Source organism: Leucoraja erinacea, chromosome 1 (assembly GCF_028641065.1).
Source record: "Leucoraja erinacea ecotype New England chromosome 1, Leri_hhj_1, whole genome shotgun sequence".
NCBI lineage: Eukaryota > Metazoa > Chordata > Chondrichthyes > Rajiformes > Rajidae > Leucoraja > Leucoraja erinaceus.
This window is the reverse complement of record NC_073377.1, coordinates 26,760,651-26,782,189: the sequence shown is the minus strand read 5'-3', so window position 1 is coordinate 26,782,189 and position 21,539 is coordinate 26,760,651. Positions and strand designations below refer to the sequence as shown.

Below are 21,539 nucleotides of genomic sequence, written 5' to 3'. Positions count from 1 at the left end.
TTTCAGGTTGAGGGATCTGGATGGTGGGCATCCCCTGAGGTATGTCAGGACCACACTGACATCCTATTTATGGGTGTACCTTGGTCTAGGGGTTAGAGTTGTAAATACCCTTCATTAGTTTGACCACCAGCTGGTGGGACCCCATGGCCTGTTGCCCTGGAGCTGGTTTTAAATAGACAGGCAGGGCAACTCTAGCTGTGTTGATGATGCCGTGCGGGTGGAAAGATGTCCCGTCCGATAAGTCGGAGCCACCGGCCGGACGCCTCCGTGGCGTCACTTCCAGCCCGCTGCCTAGGCGCTAGCGGGGCTGGGCTCAGCGCGGTGCCGGGATAGCGGAGCGCTGGGTAAGCAGTCCTGCCGCCTTGTTGCTGCCCCCGCGATGGAAACGCTCCTCCGTGGAATCAAGCGGGGACAGGTCTGTTCCGTTGCTGCCCCCCCCCCCCCCCCCCCCCCCCCCCCCTCCCCCCCCCCACCCCCGATGCAAGGCTCCTCCGTGGAGTCGAGCAGGGGACAGGTTTGTTGCAGAGCTTTTTTTCTCTGCCAGACAGCAGAAGGCTCCCTGTGATGGAAACCAGCTTACCTGACGGTCCGTTCTTTCACCTCCATAGCGGGAGCGTCTGACTCTCGCTGTTGTTCTGCTGGACGTAATGCCGCGCATGCGTGCTGAACGGGTTCTTCACGGAATCACTCACGTGACTCCGAAGTAAAATTGGAAAGAGCCCTGGTTTTCAAGGGAAATTGGACATCTTGTTCGGAAAAACATAGACACATAGAAACATAGAAATTAGGTGCAGGAGTAGGCCATTCGGCCCTTCGAGCCTGCACCGCCATTCAATATGATCATGGCTGATCATCCAACTCAGTATCCCGCACCTGCCTTCTCTCCATACCCCCTGATCCCCTTAGCCACAAGGGCCACAAAAAGAGGGAGATCTACAATTATTATAGGCAGCATGAAGTAAATGAGGTGCTTGAGGAGTATAAGGAATGTAAAAAGAATCTTAAGAAAGAAATTGGAAAAGCTAAAAGAAGATATGAGGTAGCTTTGGCAAGTAAGGTGAAAGTAAATCCAAAGGGTTTCTACAGCTATATTAATAGCAAAAGGATAACGAGGGATAAAGTTGGTCCATTGGAGAGACAGAGTGGACAGCTATCTGCAGAGCCAAAAGAGATGGGGGAGATATTGAACAATTTCTTTTCTTCGGTATTCACCAAGGAGGAGGATATTGAATTATGTGAGGTAAGGGAAAGTAGTAGAGTAGCTATGGATACTATGAGTTTCAAAGTAAAAGAAGTACTGACACGTTTGAAAAATATAAAAGTGGATAAGTCTCCAGGTCCTGACAGGATATTCCCTAGGACATTGAGGGAAGTTAGTGTAGAAATAGCTGGGGCTATGACAGAAATATTTCAAATGTCATTAGAAACGGGAATAGTCCCCGAGGATTGGCGTACTGCGCATGTTGTTCCATTGTTTAAAAAGGGTTCTAAGAGTAAACCTAGCAATTATAGACCTGTTAGTTTGACTTCAGTGGTGGGCAAATTAATGGAAAAGATACTTAGAAATAATATATATAAGCATCTGGATAAACAGGGTCTGATTAGGAACAGTCAACATGGATTTGTGCCTGTTTGACTAATCTTCTTGAATTTTTTGAAGAGGTTACTAGGGAAATTGACGAGGGTAAAGCAGTGGATGTTGTCTATATGGACTTCAGTAAGGCCTTTGACAAGGTTCCTCGTGGAAGGTTGTTTAAGAAGGTTCAACTGTTGGGTATAAATGCAGGAGTAGCAAAATGGATTCAACAGTGGCTGAATGGGAGACGCCAGAGGGTAATGGTGGATGGCTGTTTGTCGGGTTGGAGGCAGGTGACTAGTGGGGTGCCTCAGGGATCTGTGTTGGGTCCTTTGTTGTTTGTCATGTACATCAATGATCTGGATGAAGGTGTGGTAAATTGGATTAGTAAGTATGCAGATTATACCAAGATAGGTGGGGTTGTGGATAATGAAGTAGATATTCAAAGTCTACAGAGAGATTGTAGAAGACATTGGTGAGACCAAATCTGGAGTATGGTGTACAATTTTGGTCGCCCAATTATAGGAAGGATGTCAGCAAAATAGAGAGAGTACAGAGAAGATTTACTAGAATGTTACCTGGGTTTCAACAACTAAGTTACAGAGAAAGGTTGAATAAGTTATTCTCTGGAGCGCAGAAGGTTAAGCGGGGACTTGATAGAGGTCTTTAAAATGATGAGAGGGATAGACAGAGTTGATGTGGACAAGCTTTTCCCTTTGAGAATAGGGAAGATTCAAACAAGAGGACATGACTTCAGAATTAAGGGACAGAAGTTTAGGGGTAACATGAGGGGGAACTTCTTTACTCAGAGAGTGGTAGCGGTGTGGAATGAGCTTCCAGTGGAAGTTGTGGAGGCAGGTTCGATGGTATAATTTAAAAATAAATTGGATAGGCATATGGATGAGAAGGGAATGGAGGGTTATGGTATGAGTGCAGGCAGGTGGGACTAAGGGAAAATAATTGTTCGGCACGGACTTGTAGGGCCGAGATGGCCTGTTTCCGTGCTGTGATTGTTATATGGTTATCCACATATCCCTTGATGTGCTTATTATCCTGAAACCTGTGATTTTTTTTTTTTTGCCTTGCATGAATTGAGCAGCTGAGCTCTTGAGTTTTGAAACATTTACTGCCTCCTGAGAGAATAAATTTCTCTCCTCAATCCCAAATAGCCGACCTCTCATTCTGAGACTATGAGCCACTTGTTCTGGACACCTCGGCGAAGGACATATCTTCCCTGCATCCAGCAAGTCAAAACTTGCAAGAGCTTGGTAAACATCCTGCTCATTGGAGAGAAGGCAAGGATGGGATACTGTTGGATGATCAGCCATGATCATATTGAATGGCGGTGCAGGCACGAAGGGCTGAATGGCCTACTCCTGCACCTATTTTCTATGTTTCTATGTTTCTGTTCTTCTAAACACCATAGAAGTGACATCTAATTAACTCACTATTCTCATTATAAATCCTGAGTCTCGACAAAGTTTACAAAGATACCCACCGACTTTTCTTGAGCCGACAGAATTTGTGACAGAAATGTTTTCCTTCATGATTTTATATAGTGGCGTGTCATTTTTTTTAAACTGGTTGATTAAGTGGTTTAGATAAAGCTTTTGATGTGCTCGCCTTTAGTCCGCTACCCATGTCAGTATGGCAAATAATCTCAAGTACTCAGTTGGACAATGAATGATAATCAGTTGTGACATCTGCTCCAGTAAATGAGATGAATGGAAAACACAGGTGCTGTTGCAGTTTTGAAGTGAGACTTTAAAGTATATAGTTACAGCGTGTGACAGCTAGGCAATGTGGAAAAACAAACATCACAGCCAAATAAATGCTACTGTTCGTTCTTATATTAATCTGCCTTCACATTGCACAGTAGGCCTTTTAAAATGAGAGTGAGGTTAAACATGCTGTTTCCTTTGTACCAATACAGACCAATCAACGTCACCCATTTCTTCTCTTCAGAGATGCTGCCTGTCCCACTGAGTTACTCCAGCTTTTTGTGTCAATCCTCAGAACAGTCAATATCCATTGGTTGATGGGGAAATATTTTTTTCAATGGATTCAATACCTGGTTAAATGTAGCACTACAACACTCAGCAGGCCTGTCAACAGCCCAGTTGATCAGCAGCCTGATACACTTTCACCACCCTTGATGCACAGTTGATGCATTTATAGAATGTGCTGCAATTACTCCATGGGGTGATTTCAACAGCACCGTCCAAGGACCTTAACCTCTACCACAAAATATAATAAGGGTAGCATGATTTTAGTTGTGAAAAACTCCAACGTGGAAATATATCGCTACTCCTTCATTGTAGCTCAGTCTAAATTCCACCCAGCAGCACTGTGAGAGTATTTATTTCAGCCAAAGACCCAGAACATTTCAAGTCAGCAGCTGCCCCAATTACTGAAGGGCAACATGGATGTGCAGTGGCTTTATCAGCAATGTCCATATCCCATTGGTGGGTGAATGCAAATTCAAGCAACATTTCTTAATTCTTACATTTATCTTCATCAATATTGGCCACATGCAAAATAATTCCTTGTTCCTGTGCCTTATAGTTCAAAATAATTCTCTGCAAACCACCATCTCCTAATATGTACCATTCACCCTTAAACAAATATATTTCATACTGTCATCATTGGCATCTCACTAAGTTTTCAAAGACAAAACATTATTTGTTTTTGGCAATGTCAGCAATATGAGGTCCATATTAGCGGCTCAAACCAATTGAGCGGGTGAAAGGAATTATAATAGATAATAAATAAGAATAAATCTACTGGGGATTAACGTTGACAGGACCTTATGTATGATGATTATACTGGTGGACTCCATGCAATCCCCTAAATTTGAGGACATCAAAAACTGTTTAAAGTATCCAAACTGGCAGCAATATAATTCAACAATCTCCCTGGATTGGGCAAATAATCTGATTGTACAACATTTTGTTTTAATATTGACATTCTCACTTTTAGTTCTGTTAGTAGGTACAGTGAAAAGCTTTTGTTGCGTGCTAACCAGACAGCAGAAAGACAAAACATGATTACAATTGAGCCATGTACAATGTATAGATACATAGTGCAAGGTAAAGCCAGCAAAGTCCGATCGAGAATAGTCCGAGGCTTACCAATGACGTTGATAGTAGTTCAGCACTGTTCTCTGGTTGTGGTAGGATGATTCAGTTCCCTGTTAACAGCTGGGAAGAAATTGTCCCTGAGCCTGGAAGTGTGCGTTTTCACACTTCTATACCTTTTGCCTGATGGGAGGGATGGGTGCATCTGTTGAAGTTGGTGAGAGTTGGAGGGAACTTGCCAAACCCTCCATGGGTTTAAACCCTACATGACTGCAGCTCTATCGTTATCTGAAATCTCTTCCAGTCCCAGTAACACAGAGTGGTGGGTCCAAGATCACACTCTCAGGGCTGGTGAGTGAGGCTGAAAAATAGTGGCATTTAAGAGGCTTTTGATTGGCACATAGCTATGCAGGGAATGGAATGAAAGGGATTATGTGCAGGCAGAGGGGATTAGCTTAATTTCACATCATATTCAATATGAACATTGTAGTCCAAAGGGCCTGACACGGTGCTGGATTGTTCTATGCTCAACTCTCCCATTGATCTTTATCTCTGTAGGTTCTATAAAATCCATTGATTTTGAAATGGTCAAACATTTAACAGACATTTAGACAGCCACTTAAATAAGTGTGGTCGTATGGATATGGTCGCAACATGGCCAAACAAGTTGAGTGTAGATGGGCAAAAGGTTGTTGTAGACGTGGTGTGGTGAAGGGGCCGTTTCTGTGCTGTAGAAATCTGTTGACTCTATGACCAGATTGAAAGAGAGAAAAGATACATTGACAATTTGGACAAGATGAGTGAGGAACCAAAGGGTCAGATAGATTGATATCAACGACTGATATTGAGAGAATACTAATCTACTAATGGCCTTCATCAGTCAGCGTATTGAGTATAGAGGTCGGGATGCTCTGATACAGTTGTTCAGCACACTTGTGAGGCCTCATTGGGGTATTGAGTCTAGTTTTGGTCACACTGGTATAGGAAGGATGTTGTTAAGCTGGAAAGAATAAAGAAAACACTTTGTGGAGATGTTGCCAGGACTCGAGGAGCTACAGGGACAGGTTGGGCAGCCTCAAACTTTATTCCTTGGAATGTAGGAGGCTGACTGGTGATCTTATTGAGGTGTATAAAATCTTGACGGAAATAGATAGGGTGAATGCACAGAGTATTTTACCCAGAATCGGGGAATCAAGAACCAGGTGATGTAGGTTTAAAGTGAGAGGGGGAAGATACAATAGAAACCTGAGTGTAAAGGAAACTAGACGTCGTCCATAGTCCTTTAACTAAGTCTTTATTCAAGCACTAATAACACACGTTCCAGTACTAACCACAACTGGTCTACACACGTACTGGAACCTAACAGGGAGGGAACATGCAGACACTACAGTTATACTATAGAATGTGGGAGGGACGATATGCTAATGAGGTAGTTACATATATGGTTGCATGCATAACCATCTACATCCCTTCCCGTAAGATAAATAGCAGCAGCAGGTAATTATACAGACCTGCACAATATAACAATAGTAGCTCGACGAGGATTCCGCCCTCGAGTCCGACTCCAGCATTTCGATGGGGGATGCTAGTGTTTACGCTCTGCTGCATAACCATCTACACTGAGGGCCTACATTTTCACATAGTTATATGGAACAAGCTGCTGGAGGTGGTATTTGAGACAGGTACTATAATGTTTATAAGACATTTGGACAGGTACATGGATAGGAAATGTTTAGAGGATGATGGGGTCAAATGCAGATCGGTGAGAGTAGTGTGGATGGGTCATCTTGGTCGGCATGGAATGGCTTGTTTCCATGCAGTATGACTATATAACTACATGAACATAATATCTGAATAGTTTGACATTCATAATATGATTGGATGGATCAGCACCCATTTATGAAAGGGAAACCATTATTTTTCCTATCTGTTAGATGTTTGAATTTATAATTAGCTTGGTAAAAAAGTGCAGACATTGAGATTTAAACTCTATTGAAGTTTATGGATCAGAGGCATCGATTGGGATTCAGTGAACAAACGGAAAACAGCTCACGTTTTCTCAATGGAAATGAAGAACGGATAATAAATGTTGGCCTTGCCAGAGATGCCATGGAATTGAAAAATAATAAATAACAAGAGTCAGGATGCTGTACATGGTTTCCTGACAAGAGTCAGGATGTATAAAGTTTTCATGCATTCTCGTGATAACTATATCAATTGAGAAGTTTAACCTCCTGTGTAAGTTCTTTGCTACAACCTTGGAAGGGAGCAGATGCTGAATATGAATCACCCGTGTGCTCAGCTCCCACTTCTGTGGTGCATAAATCCATTAAGATGCAATATGACGAGGTCTTGTATGGTTTTACTGTATTGAGGAATGCCTTGTGAGAAATGATAAATGCAAAGCAGCTTTATAGCCATTAACATTCAAAGGCAGAAGCCAGTCTTCACACTTTGCATGGAATCCCATATGCAGGGAAAGCACTTGATAAATATAATGATACTTTTATTTTGAAGTATCAGCTATTAAGACTCCAGGCCATAAACGATAAATAGAACTTTCAGTAGCTTTAATTGCCCAAAGTGTGATTAATGTTTGGAATTTTCTACACACAGTGTAAAAATAAAGGAATTACTCCTATTTAAATAAAACTGATTCCGAACGAAGGGTAGAAATAAGTGGAGAAATGAGTCTTGATACACTGTATGGTTTTCATTATCATTATTGACAGTCTTATTCTTTGCACTATATTCATCTTTTGGAAAATAAAAGCTTTTTTCCCCGCCCCATCCTTTATAATTGAATGTTATGACAGTACCTTCTTCCCATACAATAAATTGAAATTTAGTAACATGCATTCACCATAAATTCTGCTACATTCATATCATTGTACGAAGAAAAGATTTATACTACAGCCATAAGTAATCAGGTAAATCTATTTTTTTGCACGATATGAGAATATTAGAATTAGGGAATTGTATCTTGTTTTCCCAGAAACAAAGGAACAAAGATGACATTCATAGCACTTGTGAAGGATCTCTGATAGAAGTGTATAAAATCATGAGAGGAATAGACCAGGTAAAAACACAGTCTCTTACCCAGAATAGGGTAATCGAGAACCAGAGGACATGGGTTTAGGTTGAACGAACAAGGTTTAATAGGAATCTGCAGGGTAGCTTTTTGTATTGAAGTATTGTATTGTATTTGTATTGTATTGGGTGTTTGAATGAGCTGCCAGAGTACATGAAAAGTACATGGAGGTAGTACATGACAGGTACATGGATAGGGCAGGTTTGGAGGAATATGGGTCAAATACAGGCAGGTGGAATTAATGTAGATGGGACATGTTGATTGGTGTGGGCAAGTTGGGCCGAAGGACCTGTTCAGGATTGAACCAGGGTTAATGGAACTGTGAGGCAACAGCTCTTCATGCTGCAATACTGTGTTGCTGTGATTTCAGTACGTAAATCAGTACTTTTTTTTTAAAAGGCCATGTTTGTGACTTGAAAGAGTGACTTTAAGTGTATTCTATCCTTTACCTTCGGATTGATATCCAAACACCCTCAGTGGTGAAATTGACGATGGCAACAAAACAATTTGTTTGGGTAGAGATAAGGTGAAATAAAGTCAGGGCTGCCAGCACTCACGCTTTGAGCTTGACACTCACGCATTTCATCCAATTCTCACACCCTCGCGCTGAAGACAGAATTCTCACGCTGACAGGCTGTCTTCAGTCCCTGCACAGCAAAGATCCTGCACAGTTTGTCTCAAGTTTGCGCCCAATGACAGCGATCTGCACGGATTTGGGAAGCGCGTCGGCCCGGGCAATGGGTGTCAGCGCTTTTGTGAGCCGTCTTTCTCCCTCCCTCCTGCCCTTCAACTCACATGGCAGCACCAGCGCCGTCAATCCACACTACACCGTGCCTGCCAGACATTGGGCGGCTGGGGAAAGAGAGGGAGGGGAGAAAGAGAGAGAGAGAGAGAAAAAAAAAGGGAGGGATGGAGGCAAAGAGAGACAGGGGATGAAGGAAGGGAAGGAGAAAGGGGCGGAAGAGGAAGCGTGAGAAAAAGAGGGAGGAGGGAGGAAAGAGAGGGAAGGCGAGGAAAGTGAGGGAGGGAGGAGGAGGATGGAGGGGGGGGAAAGGTGTGTGTGTGTGTCTCCCTGTGTGCGTGTCTCCCTGTGTGTGTGTCTCCCTGTGTGTGTCTCCCTGTGTGTGTCTCCCTGTGTGTGTGTATGTCTCCCTGTGTGTGTCTCCCTGTGTGTGTGTGTGTGTCTCCCTGTGTGTGTGTGTCTCCCTGTGTGTGTGTGTGTGTGTCCCTGTGTGTGTGTGTGTGTCTGTGTGTGTGTGTGTGTGTGTGTGTGTGTCTCCCTGTGTGTGTGTGTGTGTGTCCTGTGTGTGTGTGTGTGTCTCCCTGTGTGTGTGTGTCTCCCTGTGTGTGTGTGTATCTGTCTCCCTGTGTGTGTGTGTGTGTGTGTGTCTGTCTCCCTGTGTGAGTGTGTGTGTGTCTTCCTTTGTGTATGTGTATTCCTGTGCATCTGTTGTCACATCCCGGCCTTAGCAGGGCTGCCAACTCTCACGCTTTGAGCATGGAAGTCACGCATTTCAGCCAATTCTCACGCTGATGACAGAATTCTCATGCTGTCTTCAGTCCCTGCACAGTTTGTCTTTTTGCGCCATATCACAACAATCTGTGCGGTCTGTGGAAGCGCATCAGTTGGCGGTTGTGAGTGACGTCTCGTCTCTTCTCTTCTTTCTTGGTTGGATGTGCAGCCGCCGACAACATGAAGCAGCCGGAGATAAAACTAACCAGGTGAATCGGTTGTAAAACATGGGGAGGACCACAATGAGGCTAAACATCTAGGACAGGGTTCGGCAACCTACGGCACATGGGCCGTAACCCAAAAAACCTGAACACCCTCCTCCAATCCCCCCCCCCCCCCCCCCCACCCCCCCCCCCCCCCCCCCCCCCCCCACCCACCCCCACCCCCCCCCCCCCCCCCCCCCCACCCCCCCCCCCCCCCCCCCCACCCCCCCCCCCCCCCCCCCCCCCCCGGTTGCAACGCTCCCTCGTAATTACTCACTCTCAACTCTCACCCAATGTTGGCAGCCCTGTAAAGTGGAGTTCATTGAAGTATGGTTTATGACCCAATGGACAAGGGGAAAGATGAGCAAGGCTGTGGAGATTAAAATATATGTATAAATACAGCAAATGCTTGGGATATTCAATAGGGATTTGTGAAGAGAAGAACAGAATTAATATTTTTAGTCAATGATCAGATGATTGTATTGCTAATACATGTGTCTTTTTTTCTGTGAACAGATACGTTCAGTAATATCCTGAAGCCAGAGAGACAGAGAGAGCGATGGGAAGAGACCCATAGAAAAGGGCACAGAATTTCTCAACGATCAATCAGCAAAGAACGATGGGTTAAAACTTTAGTTGTTGCTGACACCAAAATGATAGAATATCATGGGAGTGAAAACGTGCAGTCATATATCTTTACTATTATGAATATGGTAAGTTAAATTAAATATTAATGTACATCCATGTCTTTTAGAAAATGGGAACAGGAATAATAAACTAGAGATACAGCGTGGATTGTTTGTATGACTGCAGAAACCAAATTCTGTTTGAACCTCTGGGTTTAAATGACAACAAATAAATTGTATTGTATTGTATACAGGCCCTTCGGCCCACAGAATCCATGCCAACCAACATTCACCCTTATTCTAGTTTTATGTTATCCCAGTGTTGTATCCTACACATGAGAGAAAAATTACAGATTTTACAAAAATTAACCTACAAACTTGCACATCTTTGGAATGTGGGAGCAAACTGTAGAAAACCCATGAGGCCACAGGGATAACATGCAAACGGGTACAGGCAGCCCCCCCCCCCCCCCTCCTGTCAGGATTGAACTTGGGTCTCTGGCGCTGTGTGGCAGCAGCTCCACCGCTGCGCCACTGTGCTGCCCAAAGTAATGTTGCCATCCTTCAGACCTGCTCCTCCATTCAATAAGTTCATGGCTAATCGTTACCCCATATTAGCTCTAGATTCCTGATTCTATTGATATCTGCATTCAATATTCCCAGTAGCCAAGGTTCCACAGACTCTTGAATTTTCAAAGGTTCACAACTCTCCAGGTGAAGAAATATCTTGTTGCCTCTGCCCTGAATGGCCGATCCCTTGCATTGTGTCACCTGGTTCTGGACACCTCGGTTATATGAAACCATCAGCTTTGATAAGCCCCTGGAGTGTTTTATATGTTTCAGCAAGATCAACCTGGTGTGCACAATCAGATCAGATCAAATAGAACAAGATGTCCTACAACCTTAGGCTGTTCAAGAAGACGTGGAACAATTGTTGAAATTTCTGATGTATTTTTTCTGCAGTAAACAAATTTAATGTGATAACTGATTTCAACACTTCACCAGCTGTAAATCCTCAGAACCACTTTTCTGCTGACTCTGCTCCTGACCCTGGCGCATTAGTTGATATGTGGCACTGCACAGTGGTGCAGCGGTAGAGTACCAGACACCTGGGTTCGATCCTGACTATGTACAGAAATTTTACACTCTCCCTGTCACTGCATGGGTTTTCTCTGGGTGCTCCAGTTTCCTCCCACATTCCAAAGACATGCAGCTTTGTTTAGTTTAGAGATACAGCATGGAAAAAGTCCTTCGGCCCATTGAGATCGTGCTGTCCAAGGATCACCCTGTGGACTCGTTCTATCCCACTCTCTGGGGAACATTTGCAGAAGCCAATTAAACTGCAAATCTGCACGTCTTTGGAAGAAAACCGGAGCACCCAGAGAAAACCCACAAGGTCACAGGGAGAACGTGTAAACTCCGTACATGCAGCAGCTGTATTTGGGATTGAACCCGGGTCTCTGGCAATATAAGGCAGCAACTCTACCGTTGTGCTACTGTGCCACCCATTAATTATAGATTAATTGACTTTGGTAAATTACCCCTAGTGTATAGGGTGTAAAAGTGGGATAAACTTAGAGCTAGTGTAACGGGTGATGGCTAGTCAGTGGGACTGCCCTTCGATTCCGAGCAGTATTTCAAAACTAATCTAAGAGTTTTTTGTGGGCAAGTTATAAGGAGATTGCCAGGAATGGTATATGTCTTGGTCGGCATGAGGAAATGGGGAACACAATTATTAAGAGGCTGAATATATTAATTAAGACAAACTTATTTCTCTTGGTTAATGGCAAAAAAAAAAACCAGGGGCATAGATTTAGAATCTTTGGAAGAAGGCTTAGTAAAGAGGTGAGAATAAGTCCCTTATCCAGAATATTGTAGCGATCTGGAACTGCCTACATTCAAGGTGCAAGTGGTGCAAACCTTCATCACATTTAATTAGTGCCTGGATGTATACTTGAAGAGTTCTGACCTGCAGGCCTAAAGTGAAATTGGACTGGTTGATTTGATATATTGGAAAAAATTCAATGGGCCAAATGGCATGTGCTGTAAAAGTTCAATTAATTCTGTGCTCGTTGAAAATGACTAATGAGGTGATCACTTACAGAAAAAGTATAGGTCTTTTTTCTGATGAGTTAAAGTATGCTGCTTTGTTTAATTTCCACCTTGTTTTGAGAAAAACTTTCTAGTTATCTTTCTACGTCTAAAAAAAATGACACCACAGTAAGTTCTAAAAATATTAAACAAAACAGAAAGCATTTTAGACTTTAGAGGTACAGCGCCGAAGCAGGCCCTTCAGCCCATTGAGTATGCGCCAACCAGCGATCACCCCATACACCAGCACTATCCTATGCACTAGGGTTAAATGACAATATTTTTACTGAAGGAAATTAACGTAAAAACCTGTACATCTTTGGAATATGGGAGGGAACTGCAGCACCTGGAAAAAACCCATGTGGTCACAGAAAGAATGTCCAATCTACGTACAGACAGCAACCTTGGTCAGGATCGAACCCGAGTGTCTGGCACTGCAAGCCAGGAACTCTACCGCTGTGTCATTGTGCCTCCCCAAACTTGAGGGAGAAATAAGTCTAAAATTTGGGTTGACTTTTATTAGATTTGTTAAGCTCCAAGTATTAGCCACCCAAATCCTGGCATTCAGATTTATTAAGACACCTAAAATAACATTATCTCCTATCTTAACTGTTCTTCCCCATGGGTCAGGTTATCTTATTTCTCCTGAATACCACGTAGTGGATCTCCTTATCTTAGCCTTCCTACTTCGACTTTAATACAGTGCAGAAACAGGACCTTCGACCCTACCATGTCAGCGCCGACCAGTGATCACCCCATATATTATCACTATCCTGCAAACTCTGTACAGCCAGTACCCATGGACAGGATTGAACCCGGGTCTCTGACGCTGTAAGGCAGCAACTCTACCACTGTACCACAGTGGCACCCTTACTACTGCCCAGTCCAGGGCCTGTAACTCTGTAGTTCCCTTCTTGGGTTTTAATTTATTTCATAAACAACCTATTGCAATTACTGCTGGATGAGTGAAGTACCGGTCAGGGCTCTGCTGATGCATTCATTGTGTCAAGGGTAAAGGTAAATTCTGTCTACACGTATTTCTCTGTTCCAGTTCTGCCTGGAATGAGACCCCAGTTTGAAATGTAGGAAAATGTCTGTCGGAGAAAATGTGATGGAGTGGAAATTGTGTCGAAGAGGGTTTACAAGATGTGCAATTGGCTTTGGGGATGTGTTACCTTCTGAAATGTGTTGATGTAGTCACTACATCCCTGGGGAAGTGCTGACAATCGCATAGTTTGCAATGCAGGAATGTCACTGGAGACATATTTGTCAATTGTAAAGTACAGAAATTTAAATTCTGTTACGTTTTCACGTCCTATTCAGTTTGTTGGTGAATTAATTGACAAGGTGTTGACAGAGGAACTGCAATTTCTTTACATAGCATGATTAGAGGGAAGGGAAATGTCAACTGGGTCTGATTGCAGTTGAGTGATCCCAGTTGGAAAGGACGGGTGCTGTCATTGTGCATGGACTTGTTTGAGTCCAGCTGTGATCCTCCATCAGCAAAACAGCAGCTGATGTACTTTTCCTCACCCTTCTCTGTCCAAATGACTAACCTGTACTAAACCCAGTCACTTATTTCGCAGCTGGCATTCGGCATGTGGACAGAAGCACAGCTAGTAAATATGCTGCCTCAAAGTTCCAGCACGATTTTGTCATTTATTTCGTGACTGTGTGCATTTTTGCCACACGCTCTGATTGCATCGCATCCCACAGCATGCGGGTGGGTTGGTCACTACATTGCACCTATTGTGTAGGTAACTTGTAGAACTTGGAGGGGGGGGAGGAGGAAATGAGGGGCAATCCAGGCAGAATAAAATGAGATTCCGGCAAGATGATTGATTGTAAATGGGTCAGCACTTCCTTCGTGGGCCAAAGAGCCTGTTCCATGATCTATAATATCATGCTTCATTATTTTACCGTCATCTTTTCACACAGATTACTGCCACTTCTGCTGATGCTACCCGAGGGCTAACATTACTATATCCCTGGAATTAGCATGATCTATTATTTCCTCTTTGGCTCCATTTTTGAAAACTGCGGTTTTTATATTGGGTTTCATCATTCAGTCTTGGTTATTTCTTGTATAATCCTCTGACCTTCAGCTCATATTGCAATGGCTGAACACTGAGAATTGCAGGATACAAATAGTGGAATTCTGCATTTTATATCCTCTGACCTCTTTTGAATATTGAGAGAAATGTATCCCTTCATTATCCTAATGGTTGTAGTGACACCATTCAGCAGGATGAACTAGAATGCATAAAATATACTTTGCATGAAACCATTGAAATATCAAATAACTGATAGAGGCACTAAACTCATTCTGAGTATTTAGAGTATATTGACAAGAATGCACACAGCTTACTGTTGCATCTAATGTTAGTGGCATTAGTGGACATAGTAGCACTACTGCATCTAAAGTTTAGCATTAGTGGACATAGTAGAATAATGTATTCTACTATGTTGCGTTAAACATGAATTATAATAACCAATGCAGAACTTTGGTATGTAATTCAATGGGTATGATATTTCACACTTGAGCAATCACAAACGCCTGTGAAGCCATGTGTCCCAAACATTATGGTGCCGTGAAATGGGAGGACTATGTATAAACACAGCTGTGGTTTCTACATGGTGAAACCAAAGTGTATTAAAATACCCTTTGGTAGGGTCAGACAATGTGCACTTTGACCACATGTGATTTTTCCTATTGCAGGTCTCAGATTGTGGAGTGCAAATTAATAGATGATAGGTCTTTGCATTTTGTTGTCTTTGTCCCAATTAAAATTGAATCTGAATCTTTGTCCCAAACATTATGGAGGGCACTCTATAAGATTCCCTCTCATCCTTCTAAATTCCAGTGAATACAAGCCCAGTCTACCCATTCTTTCATCATATGTCAGTCCCGTCATCCTGGGATTTAGCCTGGTGAACCTACGCTGCACTCCCTTAATAGCAAAAATGTCCTTCCTCAAATTAGGAGACCAAACTGCACATAATACTATGAGCGTGGTCTCACCAGGGCCCTGTACAACTGCAGTAGGACCTCCTTGCCCCTAAACTAAAATCCTCTCGCAATGAAGGTCGACATGCCATTAGCTTTCTACACTGCCTAATGTACCTGCACGGTTACTTTCAGTGACTGATGTACAAGCACACCCAGGTCTAATTGCACCTCCCCTTCTCCTGATCAGACACCATTCAGATAATAATCTGTCTTCCTGTTCTTACCACCATAACCTCTCATGTATCCACATTATACTGCTTCTGCCATGCATCTGCCCACTCACCCAACCTATCCAAGTCACCCTGGAGCCTCATAGCATCCTCCTCGCAGCTCACACTGCTGCCTCCGCAATCTTGTAGATGTTACATTTAATTCCCTGGTCTAAATCGTTAATATATATTGTAAATAACTGAGGTCCCAGCACTGAGCCTTGCGGCACCCCGGAAGGTATATATGGAATACCTCATTAGTTAGAATTTAGAATATAAGAGTAAGGAAGTTAGTACAGTAAGAAGGGTGAGTGTGTGTATGTGAGTGTGTGAATGTGTATGTGAGTGAGTATGTATGTGAGTGTGTGTATGTGAGTGAGTATGTATGTGAGTGTGTGTATGTGAGTGAGTGTGTATGAGGGTGTACATGAGTGTGTGTATGTGAGAGTGTGTATGTGAGAGTGTGTGTGTAAGTGTGTGTATGTGAGTGTGTGTGAGAGTGTGTATGTGAGTGTGTGTAAGAGTGTGTATGTGAGTGTATGTGAGTGTGTATGCGAGTGTGTGTGTGTATATCTGTGTGGATTGTCTATGTGGGTTGTCACCTCGTCGTGGTGGATAAGCTTGTGTGGTCCTGAGATGCCGTCTGGAGCTATGTTCCTGGTAATGCCTCCCATGGTGGTAATGTTGAGGGGGAGATCCCTGACAAAGAGCAATCCAACCAAGACCTCAGTGGAACAAGCGGAGGACGATGGCTGACTTTAGTGCAGCGTCACAACGGCTGGGAAGGCGGATAAGGGTCTCCGGTCTTCTTGGACGCCATGCCACTGGATCCTGACCCAGATCTGTTATTGATCATAGATGGCTGTTTGTGCACCGATCTCCCCACATTAAACAAAATCACGCACAGGCGTCCTCCATGAGGACGTTTCGAGTGACCACCGATGATGATATTTGTAAAATTAAACGGAAATGATTTGTGTGTGATTAAAGGTAGACACAAAATGCTGGAGTAACTCAGCAGGACAGGCAGTATCTCTGGAGAGAAGGAATGGGTGATGTTTCGGGTTGAGACCCTTCTTGTGTGTGATTAAGTTTGCTCATCCCTAATATCTCCTATTGCAGGTCCATATCAGATTTTGTTTGATAAAACTCGTATAAAGTGACTGAAGATTAATGTTATTATATTTGAAGGTGGAAAAACAACTATGTAATTTTCTTCATAGAAGTTTGGAATTACAGAGATCCACAGCACAGCAGGAGACATATGACTCATCATATCCTTGTCAGTCAAGTATGGATGAGTACTTCTTCTCCGTATGTTTGCAGGTTGTGGCTGTTCAAGAGCACAATCTGCCGTTCCAGTTTACTGTATTAGTTATAGGATCTGAGAGACAATTTTTGTTCTCAGGGTGAATCGACCTGTTTGTAATCTTGAAGTTATATCCGTCCCTGACCTCAGCCTCTCATCAGATATCTTAACCATATAACCATATAACAATTACAGCACGGAAACAGGCCATCTCGGCCCTACAAGTCCATGCCGAACAAATTTTTTTCCCCTTAGTCCCACCTGCCTGCACTCGTACCATAACCCTCCATTCCCTTCTCATCCATATGCCTATCCAATTTATTTTTAAATGATACCAATGAACCTGCCTCCACCACTTCCACTGGGAGCTCATTCCACACCGCCACCACTCTCTGCGTAAAGAAGTTCCCCCTCATATTACCCCTAAACTTCTGTCCCTTAATTCTGAAGTCATGTCCTCTTGTTTGAGTGTCATTAAGACCTCTTATTTCCACCCCTATGTCATCATCCAATGAGGCACCAGCTGCTGCAAACGTGATCAATTTTCTTGTTACCTCTGGATTTAACTATTTCATCACACTCCCATGCAACCATCAAACCTATGATGCCAGTGTTCAGTTCCAGCATCATATTCAGGCACCAATGGCAACCAGTTAATTAACATTTTGATTAGAAAAAGGGGAGATGCAATGAGACCTGGGTGTCATGGTACACCAGTCATTGAAAGTAGGCATGCAGGTGCAGCAGGCAGTGAAGAAAGCAAATGGTATGTTAGCATTCATAGCAAAAGGTGTTGAGTATAGGAGCAGGGAGGTTCTTCTGCAGTTGTACAGGGTATTGGTGAGACCACACCTGGAGTATTGTGTACAGTTTTGGTCTCCAAATCTGAGGAAATACATTCTTGCCATGGAGGGAGGACAGAGAAGGTTCACCAGACTGATTCCTGGGATGTCAGGTCTTTCATATGAAGAAAGACTGGATAGACTCGGCTTGTACTCGCTAGAATTTAGAAGATTGAAGGGGGATCTTATAGAACCTTACAAAATTCTTAAGGGGTTGGACAGGCTAGATGCAGGAAGATTGTTCCCGATGTTCCCAGGACAAGGGGTCACAGTTTAAGGATAAAGGGGAAATCCTTTAGGACCGAGATGAGAAAAACATTTTTCACATAGAGTGGTAAATCTCTGGAACTCTCTGCCACAGAAGGTAGTTGAGGCCAGTTCATTGGCTATATTTAAGAGGGAGTTAGATGCTCTCCTTGTGGCTAAAGGGATCAGGGGGTATGGAGAGAAAGCAGGTACAGGATACTGAGTTGGATGATCAGCCATGATCATATTGAATGGCGGTGAAGTCTCGAAGGGCCGAATGGCCTCTACTCCTGCACCTATTTTCTATGTTTCTATGTTTCTATCTTAGTTTTACAATACTCCTCCTTGAATTTGGCTACATTTACCTTCATGGACCTATTCATCCTGTTCTATATCCTTCGGAATTATTTAAGGGATTGGTAGTTTTGCAGTTAAGTTGCTGACTGGTATCTAGACACCTTGACAATTTATCATTAGGCATGATTACTAAACTCATGAAACATATCCAGATCACACGTCCTCTGGGAAGGAAATCATCTTTGGCTTGAGTGTGATTACAGACCCACCCGAGTGGTTAACCCATAACTTTGGCTCAAAATGATCCAGCCAGCTACTCGATTGGTACTCAAAGTGCCATTTTGTGAGGAAATGGGGGGAAAAAAACTGTATGGCTCAAATGATACTGTCCTGAGCAGGTCTGAAATTGATCCTTTCACTGCTGATGGCCGTTTAGTTTTAGTTTAGAGATACAGCGCGGAAACAGGCCCTTCGGCCCACCGAGTCCGCACCAACCAGCGATCCCTGCACACTAACACGATCCTACACCCACTTGGGACAATTTACAATTTTTACCAAGCCAATTAGCCTACAAGCCTGTACATCTTTGTACAAGAAACCAGAGCCCCTGTAGAAAACACATGCAGGTGACGGGAGAATGTACAAAAATCCATTTTGACAGCACGCGTAGTCAGGATCGAACCCGTGTCTCTGGCACTGTAAGGCAGCAAATCTACTATTGTACCACCCATTCTTTTATGTAAATGGTTGCAGGATCTCGAATTCATTCAATAAACATTCCATCTTTGCACCTCTCTTTCCCACTTTGAGATGTTTCTTGAAATTAAATAATTTAACCAGCTACTGAATGTCATCCCTAATATCTTCTTGTGTGGTTCAGTATCAAATTTTGTTTCGTAAAACTCTTACAAAGTGACTAAAGATTTATCTTACTATATTTGAAGGTGGAAAATAAAGATATTGTTTTCTTTGGAGAAATTTGGAGTTGTAGAAATCAGATACACTTTGGAGAAATATAACTCATCATAACCATGCCGGCCAAGTATGGACTAGCACATCTTGCTCTTGAGCCATATGGTTTTAAGTTATGACTTTTTACTCTGCTGTTCCACTAGGGTCTGAGAGAGAAATCAATTCCTTCGAACACGTCCAAAAAATGTCAGTCATTCATTAGCCAAGGTTAGCAGTGGCGATGGTTGGACAAGGATCCTCTTAAAGCCAAATATGTTTCAACTTGTATTTGTGAGTTTGTGAACTGAAGAACCAATTAATTTATCTCTCATCACATTGCTACAGGTTGCAAGCTTGTTCCATCATCCTAGTATTGGCAACGCAATCCACATCGTATTGGTGCGTCTCATTTTACTAGAAGAAGAAGAGGTATTTTTATTCTTATTTTTCATTTTAACCTTTATTTAATCAAATTGTCTATAAATTTAAGGAGCAATTTAAGATTATGATTTGAGAATTCATGTTTTATTTATGTGTAGTTGTTGGAAAACAAGTATTATACACATTGCAATAATCATTGTCATTCATTATTTTTAAGTAATCTCATTCGGATTGCAGTATTCTTAACATTTCATTTAGGATCACATTTCCAAACAATGTTTCTTCAGCTCTCTTTCTGAATTATGTTACTCCAAGGAATTTGTATCTAATATACATTATGGTCTCTAACCTACCTTGGTCATCTGTTGCCAGCCCTGATTTGTTCTGACCTTTTCCTACCTCTAGTCTTCCCACCCCCCCTCCTTCCCTCCTGCCCCCCCCCCCTCCCCCTCTATACTTTCAGTCTGAAGAATGGTTGCAACCCAAAATGTCACCTATTCCTTTTCTCCAGAGATGTAGCCTGACCTGCTGGGTTACTCCGGCACTTTGTGTCTATCTTTGGTAGAAACCGGCATCTGCAGCTCCTTCCTAGACATGAATTAAGAATAGAATAGAATAGAATATAGAATAGTTTCTTTATTGTCATTGTAACATGAACCATGTACAACAAAATTTAAAAATGTCTGCCAGTCAGTGCACCATTCAAACATTTCTAAAAGCTAACGATACATACAAGATAAAATATTAAAAGATAAACAACTAAAATAAATATCATGAAAATAGCACGCATAAACACCCAACCCTCCATCCTTCTGTCGATCTCACAGTGTACCACAGTCCCTTAGTATGTATCGCCCCTGCGTTCCTTGGCGGCTACATTTAGTGCTTTTATAGCAGTGGGGTAAAAACTGTTTTTTAGTCTGTTCGTCCTTGTCCTTGTAGATCTGTACCGTCTGCCTGACGGCAACAGTTCAAACAGGGAGTGTCCGGGGTGGGAAATGTCCTTTATAATACTCTGGGATTTTTTGATGCAGCGGGAACTGTGTAAGTCCTCCAAGGTAAGGAGAGGGCAGCCGACAATCCTCTGGGCGTTGTCAATGGCCCTCTGGAGCGCTTTCCTCTGAGCCGCTGTGCAGCTGGTGTACCACACGCATACACAGTATGTTAGTATGCTCTCAATGGAGCACCGATAAAAGGACAGCAGCAGTCTCTGAGTGATGTTATTCTTCCTGAGCACCCTCAGGAAGTGCAGTCTCTGCTGGACCTTTTTCAGCAGCGCAGTGGTGTTCACGCTCCACGTCAGGTCCTCCTCAATATGGATTCCCAGGAAGCGGAAATCCGCCACCCTCTCCACACAGTCCCCTCTGATAATCAATGGTACCATGTCCGTTTTATTCTTCCTAAAGTCTATTATTAATTCCTTTGTCTTTAAGGTGTTGAGGAGCAGGTTATTTTCTTCACACCACACTGTCAGCTGCTCCGCCTCATCCCGGTAGGCGTACTCGTCCCCCCCGGAGATGAGTCCCACCACCGTAGTGTCATCCGCAAATTTGACAATGGTGTTGCTGTGGTGGGCGGGGATGCAGTCATGTATGTAGATGGTGTACACATATGACGGCGGTGGGCGGCGGGACTCTCGTCAGCAGCGGCCTCTGCAGCCTGTCCGCGTTTTATTATTTTCTGTCTATGTTTTTATGTAGTTTTTGTTATTTTTTGTTGGGGGGGTGTGTGTGTGGGGGGGGGGTGGGGGTGGGAGGGGGGGGGGGGAACTTTTAAATCTCTCCCTGCACGGGAGACCCGACCTTTTCTCGTCGGGTCTCCGTTATCGTTGGGGCTGCAATGAGGAGCGGCCTCCAACAGGAAGAGACCGGGGACTCTGGTGCCGACGACTCACCGTCACCGTCGCGGAGCTGGCCGAGTCCGGAGCGTGTGGAGCGGTGGAGGAGCGCTGCTGCTGCTGCTGCTGCGGCCCGACCGGAGAGTCGGAGGCTTCAACTGCAGGTCTGCGGACGGCGGCACCGGGAGCCCGCGGGTCCCTGGAGGGAGACCGCTTTTCAGGGCTCTCGCAACGGCGACTTCTCCCGCCCGAGTTGCGGGGTCGAAGAGCTCCTGGAGCG

General features: G+C 43.5%; 1 protein-coding gene across 1 annotated transcript in view; it reads left to right on the top strand.

Moving 5' to 3' along the window:
- LOC129693306 (A disintegrin and metalloproteinase with thrombospondin motifs 12-like) overlaps positions 1-21,539 on the top strand; it is a 548,000-nt gene that overhangs the window by 187,008 nt on the left and 339,453 nt on the right. The window contains exons 4-5 of the mRNA XM_055632162.1: positions 9,977-10,173; positions 19,387-19,470. Of these exons, the coding sequence (XP_055488137.1) occupies positions 9,977-10,173; positions 19,387-19,470 (281 nt within the window). The remainder of the gene's footprint in view (positions 1-9,976; positions 10,174-19,386; positions 19,471-21,539) is intronic.